At 39.8% G+C, this 13,173-nt stretch overlaps 1 protein-coding gene across 1 annotated transcript; it reads right to left on the bottom strand.

The window, feature by feature from the left end:
• Nucleotides 1–9,056: 9,056 nt before the first annotated feature.
• LOC115757224 (receptor-like kinase TMK4) lies at nucleotides 9,057–12,777 on the bottom strand. The gene is made up of 2 exons (XM_030697367.2): nucleotides 10,385–12,777; nucleotides 9,057–9,934 (listed from the first exon to the last, which is right to left on the bottom strand). The coding sequence occupies exons 1-2, from the start codon at nucleotides 12,630–12,632 to the stop codon at nucleotides 9,420–9,422; spliced, it is 2,763 nt and encodes a 920-aa protein (XP_030553227.1). The 5' UTR covers nucleotides 12,633–12,777; the 3' UTR covers nucleotides 9,057–9,419.
• Nucleotides 12,778–13,173: the final 396 nt, after the last annotated feature.

The following is a 13,173-nucleotide window of genomic DNA, read 5'->3' as shown; positions in this document are numbered from 1 at the left end:
AAAAAAACACGAGACGTTGGGACATGTCCAAGAATGTGAAACTGTAGAAAACATTGAAGTTGGGCTCCTAACATTCTTTGATTTCATGTCAACTGTTTGAACTATTTTTGGAGATAGAATTGAAGTAGTTTTTTGTTCATGAAAAATGGACATTATCCTAGACGAGGTAGCCAAAAAAAAAAAATGCAGTGCTTGACCTATTGTTATGTTTAATTACAGTGACACGTTGATGGACACAATCAAAATTAAAATTGGAAGTAATCAGATAGAAATACATTTTTAATGATCGATCAGGAAAAAAAAATGAATTAATTTGGTAGAGGAAACTTGTTTTTTTGTCAATAAATTAGTTCATGGTTTTATTGACACACCTTTATCAGACTAATTTTTATTTTTCTTTAGTTTGATAAACATAACTAATTAATAGGCAAAAAAGCAATTATACTACAATACAACTAATTTCTACAAACAAACAAAAAAAAAATATATCCGTCTTATATTTTTTTTATAACAATTATGAAAGAATGAATATATGTAACAAAATTATTGTTAGCTAAGCTAAGACAAAGGAAAAAGTGAGTGATGGCTCAACAGTAGAGGCCTCTTGTAAACACACCTGTTAGTATACAAATGAATCAGGGTCCTAAAGATGATTGGTATTTATCAGGTATATTATTCGACAATAATGGTAAATTCTATTTGTTGTCCTACATTGGATTGCCATATAAAGAATAGATCCAAGAAAAGTGAAACAAATTTCATGTACAAATTTTCTTACAAATTATAAGCGTATTAAGAACAAAAATACAATCTTATGCTTGGGCTTCTTTTCTCTTCGTTACGCTGCATTGGTGATTTCAAAGATTTACGCCCCCGTTTGATTATTTATGTGTGTCCTTAATAAGTTAATATCATGGTCGAATTCACTTCTTCCGTATTTTTTTTTTATCCAATTACTCAAAAATGATTTATGATTAAATACCATATTCAGCTTAATTACAATCGGTTCTACGATGGAGTGTCAACCTCTCGGGGGCAACTTTAGGGTGTAAAATTATCCCCTAATTTTAGAGGGTGGCAATCCATTCTCGGGACCTTCGACCAACTCAAGGTTTATTATTATTATTATTATAACCGAGGTTTCCCACGTGTAATGGACTATTCTTCGGAGTGGTGGGATTTTGCTAATACCATCAGGTAAGTCCCCCAAGACGTGGTGGCTATGAGTCGAACTTAGGACATCATCGCTTTAACTGTCTAAGACCTAGACATCTCACTAACTTGTCCGACGTCTCATTGGCAAGATTTGTTATTATTCATTTTCAAATTTATCATGAATATATTGTATTCAATATAATCTATTTGTTCATATTTTTTTTTGAACTATTTATATCTTGTGCCAAGTCTCCGTAATAAGCGCGAGTAATTTGCCTACTTCAAATGTGACTTGCACAAATTAGCAATTGGTTAATGTATTGTACATATAAGCTCAAGAGACCTTCATCTTGCATAGCAGTAGATCTGTTGTTATGGGCGGAAGGACACCGTAAGTGCCAAGATTTGTGTACGGCGCTTATTTTTGTGTCAAATTTTTTTTTTTATATCTTAAATGCCAATTTTTTGAAAAATGATTATTTGAGTACCAACTTCAATGAGCTTTGCTAGAAATCTTACATGGCTTGCCGGAGGATCCCAGTCATCAATAAACAAAAATTTAAAAATTAATGAAAAAATTCCACGTAATATTAAAATATTAAAAAATAAGCTAAAAACTAAAAAAAAAAAGTTGCATGGCGAGGGCTTGCACAACTCTCGCCACTACTGCCCCACCATCATCGGCAATGGCCAGCAAGTGTGGGGGATGGTCGGCAGAGGTCGACGAGCACCGGGTAATGGCCGGCAACCCCCGTTGACCGCGGACATGGTCGAAATCTCTCGCCTAGATGCCGGATCTACGAGGCCGAGCTACCGGGTGGAGGGGTCATTTTTTCTTAAGAGAGATTCTGGATTTGTGAGGTTGAGCCAATGGCTAGGCGAGTCCGACCTCGCCCAAATTTGCAAGGTTGAGCCCTCGCCAACGATCGGTGCTAGCCATTGTTGGTGATGCTGGGAGCAATGGCCGTGAGGGTCATGCAAGCCCTCGTCGTTGTGCTAAGCCCTTCTTTTTTTCATTATTTAGTTTTTTAGCTTATTTTTAATTTATTTTTAATTATTTAAAAAAAATAGATTATTTTGTAAAAAGTTTGTCCATGTAGATTGAATTTTTTTAAAAAAATTTGCTACGTGGACTGACTTTTTTTTTTTAAAAAATTCATGTAATATTAAAAAAAAAAATACCACATGGACTGTTTGGCTAAAATCTCTCGCCATTAGCACTTAAGTGATCATTTTTTCTCCGACTTGGCTCTTAAGTGAGCCAGCAAAAATTTTGGCATCAAAGTGAACACCGTATACAGACTTTGGCACTTTAGGAGTCCTTCCACCTATTGTTATGACTCTGTTTCGACCTATTGCAAATATATATAAATAAATATATATATATATATATATATATATATATATATAGTTTGTCAAAAAAATTTGGAAAATTTTCAAACAATGGCCCAAGTGTCTTATTTTCTCAAATAAGGACATGAAATACCATTATTATTTCAAAAAAAGGTACCAAAGGCATTTTCGTCATTTTATTTTTTATCATTTTTTTCTCTCTTTTTTTTCATTTTTGATGTTTCTTTTTTGCCTTTGTTGGAGTCGGCGAGAGCCCGACGACCCTTACCGACCATTAGGCGAGGGTCGGCGAGGGCTCATTTGTAGCCGGCAACCTTGCCTAGGCCCTCATCGCCCGGGCGAGGCAACCCTTGCCCAAATCTAGTGAGGACTGGCCCGGCCCGTGGCCATCGAGGACTTGCTTCGCCTCATGTGGTCGGCCCTCTCCCGGGAGAGGGTTGCGACACCCTCGCCCAAGCAAGGCGACCCTTGGCCACAAAGGCGAGGCTACTCCTCAACGACTAAGGGCGGCCTTGTCTAGCCCTCACCGGTAGCCGACAATCACCTAAGACCAGCCACCAGTGAAAAGGAAGGGAAAAAATTAAAAAAATAAAAAAGGGAAAAAATTCATAAAATATAAAATGACAAGAATATCCTTAGTGAGACCCTTCTTTGAAACAGTTATGGTACTTCATGCTTTTCTTTGAAACAAGATCCACTTCATGTACTTATTTGAGAAAATAAGGGCACTTCAAGCTCTTATTTGAAATTTTCTTAAAGGATTTTTTTTATTAATTCTATTTTGTAACAGAACTCCGTAATAAGCACATCTACAATTTTTGTCTAGAATCTATTGTGGGCTCGTGCGTTATATAAAGGAGCTTGAGAGACCCAATGTCTGCATTTTTTCATGACAACACACATTCAAACAAATTGTAGCGAGCATAACTAATTTTCTATTTTTTTTTTGTACTGTATATTTTTCATAGATCTCAGGAATAGATTGAGTTATTTGATACTAAGGGACAATTGGCACCTTGATGAGATTTGTCTTAATGGGCTCAAGAATTACACGGATGAATTTAAGAGATCTAGCACATCTGCATCTTGAATTCATTAAAAAAAAATTTCAGTTTTTTGGATCATTAATGGTCTTAATAGTTCTTTATTACATAAGTTTATAATATATTTGTGGGAGAAGACGTAGATAGGGCACGTATTACCAGAACGAGCAATAGAAAATGGGCTTTTCTTGTTGAGAATTTTGCTATTGTCCCACATCTCATATATTACTTTTCAACTATTTTAGCATCTTTAATAGAGATAAGTGTTAGCGGTCCGCCCTAGGAACTAATCAAGGTTAATGCTCTAATATTAGTTGTGGATTAGGTTGTGTCGAAAAACGACCTTCACTATACTTAGATAGTCATAATGTGTTGCTAGAGACCGCTTATGACTTATGGGCCAAAAGAACTTTGGGCACACTGCTAATGTCTAGTGAACCTACAGGGTCGCACACAATAGCGAACCGAGTTTATGTTTTCTTCGTGTCTTGATCTACTTAAGAAGTAGATTTTAATTTATTCTCCTATTCTAAATATCTACGCGATCGTGCGTGTTATGAGATAACAATGAAACGCACGATTGGAGATAGATGGTTTGGCGAGCCCGAGCTGCCCGGCCCCACTTCTTTTATTACGCGTAAATATTGAGGCGTATATAAAGACGTGGAAAAACCGTAGAGAGGTTGATGAGAATAAAAACGCAAAGAGCCATTCTCTGTTGTGAGATCTTTGAGAGAGTCTCCGAGATCAAAAAGGCAATCAAGGAGGAGAAGTTCCAAGATCCGTAAGCTAGCACTTGGATCGTTGGAGACTTCAATTCGCGTGTAAATACCAAGAGAGGCGCAACATTTAGGGCCCTAATCCAGACACAACCAATTGTCAATTTAACTTCGATCCGCCAAAGGTACGTCTTGAACTTCAATTGATTTCAATATACGCATGGACCCTGTTTAGGGTTTCGGTTTAGATTTATATTCCGCTGCGTTTTGACAATCCCGAAACCCTATCAGCAAGCGGTTCTAAAGTCGATTCCGGTTTCACTCGAACTTGGAACCTAACCGTCGGAACCGATTCTTCAATTTTTGAAATCCGAAGCCCGAAACCTACTACATTACAAGTTCCAGGGTCAGTTCAAAAGGTCTATCTAGGTTTCACATATATTTTTAACTGAACGATTGTAGTAAATTATCATATCTAATGATCACTATTTGCTGCTACAATCCATTTATCACAACTTATATTTAGACAAACGGATATTAACAAAGTAAAAATCTCAGTAATTGATATCGACGGAAATGGAAACTCGGGCTATCGGTTCTAGATTACACACTAATCATCGAACGCCATGAAATACTGTAAGATCACGCGAAGACATAGAATAATAAAAACACAAACACTTGTCATAGGTTCTACGTTTCAAGTGCCCATCGACACCGATTCTTCAATTTTTGGAACGTGAAACCTACGACGCATATTCTAGAACCTGAAGCTGACCCGGTTCTACTATGGGACCATGCCCACGTCTAATAGTTAAATTAATTTTTCTATATAAGGGCGTAACTGTTGATCAAATACAAAATTCTGAAGTTTCTGTAGATGGGTCAGAAGACTCTGCTTAGGCCCGATCTACTCATTGGTCGGGGCCACAAATATTGCCCTAATTTCACGAAACCCGCCCAGCCTATCCAATCTCTACGCTCGTTTATCAGGTCTAGTCCCACACTAGATTACTAGCCATTACCTTCTCTCTTTTTGACTTTTTATCCCGGCTCGTCAAAAGTTGACTGCATTACATGGTGCGTTGTATCAATTTTGTCAACAAAAGTGAATATCACCGGCACACAAAAAAAAGTGGGCAAAAGGACACCCGAAATATCAATATTTGTGTACGACGCTCACTTTAATGTTAAATTTTTTTTTTGAATCACTTAAGTACCAAATCAGAGAAAAAATGATCACCCGAGTGCCAATTTTGGCAAAAAACGATAACTTAAGTATCACTTCTAACCAAACAGCACACGTGACATTTTTTATTAATTTTTTAATATTATGTGTCAATTGAAATAAAAAAATCAACCCACATGGGCATTCATGTGGACTGTTCAACTTAAAAATAGTTAAATTTTTTTTAAAATTAAAATTAAACAAAAAAATAGCCTAAAAAAGATAAATAAACGAAAAAGAAGTTGCAGTGGCGAGGGCTTCCAAGCCCTAGCCGCTGCAAGTTTTCTTGTGTTTTTTTTAGTTTGTTTAGCCTTTTTATTTTTTTATTTTTTTTAACTTTTGGCTTTTTTTTAATTACTGACTTGGGAGCTCCGACGAGCCATGTGGATGCCATATCAAATTTCATTCGAAGCTCACCGAAGTTGGCACTGAAATAATCGTTTTTCAAAAAAATGGGCTCTTAAGTTGTCCAAAAAAAAAATATCGATACTAAAGTGAGCGCCGTACATAAATATTGACACTCATAGTGTCATTTAATCCAAAAAAAGTGTTATGATGTATCATAACATCGTCATTCGAGTGTTCCTTATTGACATTGATAAAAGAGAGGAGAACATCATCATTTGATGGGGCGGTCTAATCCATTGCAACATAATTGGCTCCTGCAATTACTCCCTTGATTGTGGCCCTGTGGGATTGGTGTATATTGGGAGGTGACCTAATTTTTTATGTACGCATTCATTGGGACTCTCCTGCGCATTAGATGACCATTTACTTTTCCAACCAACCACAAACAATGCTGCAAATCTTAACTAGGGTTTTTCGTTGCTGGTCCAACAAAAAATTCTTTTTTTTTATATCAATAGCTCCTTTTTTGGGATAAGGATATCTAGGTGTTATAATTTCGTTACAGTGCTTTTTTTTATTCTACTCTTAACTCTCATCTCTTCGAATTTTTACTTTGTCCAAAGTATGGGAGTCGAATTCTACACCTGAAACTAAACGTCCCCACCCCCTCCTAATTCTCTTACCTCTGGGTCACCTGCATAGCAAGTATATGACGCTCACTTTAGTATTATAACTTTTTATTTTCCGATCACTTAATTGTTATGACTTCTAAAAGATGTTCACTGCGCTGCCATAACTTTCAACCGATTATTTGAGTGTCATAATTTTGAAAGGCATTCCCCAAGTGTCGAAAATTCTATGTGACATGACACTTGTAGTGGACATTTTTTTGAAAATTTTTTACATTTAAGTGATTAGTTAAAAAATTATATGATACTCAAGTGATCAAAAGACAAGTTATGGCACTCAAGTGAATATCGTACGAAAGTTACGATACTTATGATGTGCTTTTCCCCTCTTTTTTGAACAATTGATATATTGTAACATTACAAAGCTAGAAACAACTCTTTAACATTGGTATTTGGTAGGGAAAATGATATAAAGAGTTCCCGAACCTTGATTGAATGTGCAATTTCATCCAAGAATTTTCAATTTGCTCAATGTAATCCCTAAACTATTTGTAAATGTTCAATCTAGTCGCTAGATTATATAAAATATTTAATGTCTCATTTGGTTGATTCAAGATAATGAAATATATTGATGTGTCTTCCAAATAGTTAAACTTAAAAGGTAGACAACAAAACAAAAAAGTTACACGTGAATTATCCAAGTAAGATATTCATCTCAAATTAGGACAGAATGACTCACGTCATCAAATAATAATAGATATGCTAATAGCCTAATTTTTTTTCCTTCTCTAAAATAGATAAATAAAAAGATAGACATGTAAACTCATTATCTTCAAAAGTTCAACTCATCATATAATAATTGACGTCATCAAATAACGTCCAATTTGTTATACAAGCAAACAAAAAGAGTGTATTGAACATTACTAATAATGCATGAATTGCCTAGGTAAACTTTTTGGGGAATCTGAGTGACCAATTGTGAATTTCCTGAGTGAGGCCTCAAGAGAAGCATATCTAACTGGGTTTATCAAATAGATCTAATCGAAGAAATCAAATGTACACTGGGAATGCTAAAGTAATATTTAACCATAACTCGAGATCACAGCATCTCGAACCCTGGACTCGGTTCCCACACCGAGTTCTTTGAATTTTTTTTTTTTTGGTCGAAAGAGTTCTTTGAAAGTTCACTTCATACGTTTCTGACATCTGACATAACAAAGGATGACTTTCATCCTATTTGCTAAAAAGACCATCAAACATTGGAAAACTCGAAATACATTTCTTGAAAGCAAATTCTTCTCTCAATAAAGTTCAATTTTTCAGCGCCTCGAATTGACATGACGTAAAGATGGCTAAAATAATAGTAAGGAATCTTTTGCCTCTTTTGGAAGAAAAATGCTAAAACAATTTCCGGTTTGTCTTAATGCGTGATGAGGGGATCGAACCACTGCGATATGGAGGGCCACCGGGACAGCTCAACATACCAACTGGATCTTTTCCAGCACACCAAGCAATAATATCTTTGTCGTGGAACCACTGTCATCATCCTAGAAACCGACCCTTAGCCCCTACTTATGGCGATGGTGCCGCAACATCTCCAATTCGTACACTTCAAGGCCTTTCTTGTTCATCTTTTAAAGTTCTTAATAAATGAAGTTTGCCTTTTTGTTTAATTCAGAACAGACCTTATCTTCAATGACGTGTGCAACATTGCTGTCGATGATTCATTGCTGTTCATACATTGACCCGCTCATATTTATAAAGGCATAAAAAAAAGGCAATGGGATTAGGAAGAACCTGACTCAGATGGGAAGGTTAGAAACTTGCTCATGGAAAACAGATGCAAATTCAGACGTCCTTCTATATAAAATCACAAGCGCACACATGAGTTCTTACAACTTTCGAGAGGCAGCATGTCAAGAAAGAGGAAGAACAGGTAAGATCACATATCTAAAAACTACTCTTTAACAAAACCCTTTCAGACATTGACTGTTTTCGAGTGTTATCTTGAACCAGCTTTTCTAATGCTAGAAAATGTCCATGATTCAAGGCGAGCTTTTCCATCATCTAAACCGTAACTTCCTCGCCGAACAATAAGCAAAGAAAAGATCCTTAGAAGGTTCCCACAACATGTGCGACCCCTGCAAAGTCAAATAAAGACACCCCGCCTTTGATGCACGCTGAACACATAACTCTCTACTCAAGCTCTTTCCAGCTATCATGTGTCGAGATAACTTGTACCCTTAGCCCCACCAAATCCCAATTTAAAATCCATGTTAGGAAAAACTCTCTCTCTCTCTCTCTCTCTCTCTCTCTCTTCCAGCTCATCCTCAATCTATGTAAGTAACCCTTTGTCTAAAGATTTCCAGCCCCTGAAAGTCCAAAAAACACCCTACTGACAGAAAAAAATTAAAAAACAAAGGTCCAAAACAGCCAACACATCTTCCTTGCGAGTTGCAGAATCCGATGAACAGCATGCTCTATGACACTCCAAGGAATGATACCAACACTAGATGATGCACCGAGGGAAGAACTGGTGCAGCACTTATTCATGATTAGCGACAAGAGCAAGAAATATCGAGTGAGGAACATAATTCCAGGCAAATTTAGTATTCCTTTCTCCGATAAGAATCCACTAGTCAATCATCTCCTCAAAGAATCCAAGAATGCAAAAAAAGAAAAAGAAGAGATCATATACAAAAAGGGGGGATAAAGAAATGGTGAACTCATACCGACTCTGGATTGAAAGGAAAACATAACACTTATGGAAGCAAGACCGCACGGTACCAATCGTGACCACTTGCTCGTACAGCCAGCTGCATTGTCTATTTTCGATAGCTGTGAACCAACTTTTCACGACATCAACTTAATCTCTCTTTCCGCTGGCGACCCATTCATCAAAGACTTTACATGGCCAACCGGACCAAATTTTTTCCCATTACTTTCCTCACCGGCAATCAGTTGAACTAAATGAGTCTGGAAATGTCAAAGGTTTTGGGGGAATGCTAGACTGCGTATTGGAGAAGGACATAGTGTTGAACACTGAGGAAGTGCCTTCGTCAGCTTGCCATCTTTGCAGGGCTTGAGGAAGGCTCATGTGGAGGTTGATACCGGAGCTTTCTTCTTCTTGATGGCTAGTTGGTTTCCATTGCTCCACGAGGGGACCCAAGATATTGACAGCGTGGCCCATGTCTGGTCTTTGGAACGGTTCCCGAGCAGTGCAATGACCTGCCAGCTCAGCAACTTTGATTATACTCTCTAAGGTTTCTTCATCGGGGTTGAGAGTCTGGTCGATAGCTTTCGGGATGTTTTCCTTGTTAATCAAAACTCTACGAAACCAAGTCACCAAGTGGGCCCTCTCATCCGGCATGGTGTCATCTAATGCTTTTCTACCGGTAATGATCTCCATCAAGACAACACCAAATGCGTAAACGTCAACTTTTGTAGTCACCCTTCCAGTGGCTGCATGGACAGAGTGAGACCCAATTCATATACAAAGTTCGATGCAATTTCACCGGTAAGGAAAAGAAAAGCCCAGGTTCAAATTTCAAGTTAAAAAGATACAAGCACACAAAGAATGGGTTTCTAGTCAACAATTTGTAGTTAGATGATTTCACTATCAACCTAGAGTAGATCAGAACAATTTAACTGATGTGTTAGACAATTCAACAGCAGTCATGCTCTTATGACATTGGAGTTAGTCAATGCTAGCTGTTCAATCTCTTACCATTTCAAAGCTCAATCCGAACAAAACATCCAACTACAACGAGGTAAAAACGTAGATATAAAGTCCACTAATTCATCCGCACGACTACTATCCATGATTTTTACCGAGAGATATCACATTAATGGAATATCAATGAAAGAAACAAGTATTTCAAAAACAAAAAGAAACAATAGAGATTAATTTACCTGCATACTCAGGAGCTAGATACCCAAAAGTTCCAGCCAAACGTGTCTCCACAGAATACTTCCCATCAGGAGCATTTTTAACCAAACCAAAGTCAGCAACTTTGGCTCTCATGTCGTCTCCCAGGAGTATGTTCGATGGTTTCAAATCCCTATGGATAAAACTTTGTTGGGCTAAACTGTGCAGGTATTCCACCCCTCTAGCAACATCCAAAGCAATGGTCACCCTCTGCTTCCAAGTCAGAGGTGCATACCCCTTCTCTTGCCACTCGAACAAATGTTGCGTGAGAGTTCCCTGTGGCATATACTCATACACTAAAAGCCTCTCATCACCATTTATACAAGACCCCAAAAGCGCGACTAAGTGCCTGTGCCTCACTTTCGTAAGTACCGCAATCTCAGCTTGGAATTCATTCATTCCCTTGGTGCCCATTGCCCCAGATTCCATTCTCTTAACAGCAATTTTGGTGCCATCGTGCAACTCCCCTTTGTAAACAACACCAAAACCACCTCTTCCTAATATATTCTCTTCACTGAAATTATGAGTCACTTGTCTAAGGACTTGAATTGAAATTGCAACATTTCCTCCTTCAAAAACAGGAAAATCACTATGGTCTCCACTGCTTTGGCTATGCAACTCACTTGGAAGCCCACCAAACCCATTCACACCATTCATGGCCCCATTCTTAGCTACTTCCATCCCGATTTCCGGATTGTCTACCCTATTGAATTTCCTGTGTCGTCGGTTGATGTAACAGAATTTATACAAGACAAACAACACCACCCCAATGAAAATAAGGACCCCTATGACAACAGCAGCAATCACACCGCCTGAAAGAGAAGAACCATTTGACCTTCCAGGTGAGCCGCCAGAAGTCGAATTCGTCCCGGATGGTGAACTACCGCCACCAGGGCTCAGTTTACCAATGAATGGATTACCAGTAGTAGTCAATTTCACTGAGGTTGGGAAAACCGGTATCAACCCACTGAGATTATTGTTCGACACATCAAGAACCTGAAGCTGCGTCAGTGTAGTCAAGTTATCCGGAATAGGGCCGGTCAGATTATTATCATTCAACAGCAACGTACGGAGCGAGATGAGATTCGCAAACGCAGGCGAGATGGTCCCACTAAACCCCCGCTTCGAGAAAGTAACAGTGGTCACATTCGTCCCCTGGCAAGAAATGGCACTCCAGCCCTGGCAAGCATCATTCCCATTCCAAGAATCCACCAGCGTGATCGGATACCCCAATGCACCGGCGACCTCTAGCAGTGCAGCAACCTGTGGGTCGCAAGGGCCGGGCGCAGTGTTGCAAAAGCTATTGGTACCATCATAAGTGATGTGAATTCCTCTACTACTACTAGGGACAGGACCCTGCAACTTATTATTATCCAAGGACACATTTTGCAAGCTGGGGAGTGCCAACAGCGAGGTGGGCACAACCCCAGTGAACCGGTTGTCCCTAAGCTGGAGATCGAACAAAGTAGTGCATTTCGAGAGATCGGGGATTGGACCTGTAAACTGGTTCTTCTGGAGCCAGACCTGGGTCAGATCAGTCATCCCGGCCAGCACGTTGATGCCGCCGGACAGCCCCGTCGCCTGGTTGTTGAGCCAGAGGCTCTGGATCGTTGAACCGCCGAAGGAGGAGGGGAGGGTTCCAGTGAGGTTGTTGTAGGAGACCCTCAAATTCAGCAGGTTCGGGAGGGAACCAAGGAAGCCGGGGATTGTGCCGACGATGTTGGCGTTGTCAGCGTAGAAGGTGACGAGGGACGTCGAGTTAATGAGCTCCGGCGGGATCGGCCAGGGAGCGAGGACGAGGTTGCCGCTGAGGCTGAGGGTCTGGAGGCTGGTGAGGCCCTTGAAGGCGCCGGCGGGGACGGAGGTGAAGTTGTTGCCGTCAAGATAGAGGTACTGGAGGAAGGCGAGGCCGGAGAAGGAAGGGAGGGCGCCGGAGAGGGAGTTCTGCTGGAGGGAGAGGGTTTGGAGCTGGGAGAGGGACGAGAGATCTGAGGGGAGGACGCCGGAGAGGGAGGAGGAAGCGAGGTGTATGGCGGTGACGCGCGAGGAGGAGGAGGAGTCGCAGGTGACGCCTTTCCACTTGCAGTACGTCTGGCTCGAGGACCAGCCCGGCGGACTGAGTTTGGTGAGGATCTCGGACATGACGGCGGAGTCGTCGGAGGAGGCGGTGCCGGCGGCGCGCAGGAGGAGGATGAGGAGGAGGGCCAGAGAGTGGAGACTCTCGGCGGCCATCGTAGCTGGCGTTGTCGTGGGTCTATAGAGAGAGAGAGAGAGAGAGAGAGAGAGAGAGAGAGAGGCGGAAACAAAGCGAGTGTCGGAGGAGAGAAAGCTGAGTAGGTCTTATGAACAGACGCTGTCGGAGCAAAAAAACGTGAGAAGGACGTGGGAGACAGACAAGAGCGTGCTGGTCTTTTCGGTGTTCTTTTTATCGTCTTTTTAAATTTCCAATTTGGTTCAGAGTTCCAGACCGGAAACAATAAAAAAAAAAATAATAAAAGAAATAATCAGATAATTGGTGTTTTTTTAGTAGCGTTCCGTTTAGTAGAATAATCAGATATATCTTTTAAGATATTTTTCTCCGGTAGAGATTATTAGAATATTCCTCCTAATTCTCCGTATTTCTTTTTCTAAGATTGCTCACATATACAGAAATACATGCGATGTGCGGAAGTTTCATATTTCTCTCTTTCGCGTATTTTTTTATTCAATCTTTATGAAATGCTATGGATGGACATTTTTGGCACTACATATTATCAATTCCTAGGTTATATAC

This window comes from Rhodamnia argentea, chromosome 1, assembly GCF_020921035.1.
Source record: "Rhodamnia argentea isolate NSW1041297 chromosome 1, ASM2092103v1, whole genome shotgun sequence".
Taxonomy (NCBI): Eukaryota; Viridiplantae; Streptophyta; class Magnoliopsida; order Myrtales; family Myrtaceae; genus Rhodamnia; species Rhodamnia argentea.
This window is presented reverse-complemented; position numbering and strand designations above follow the sequence as displayed.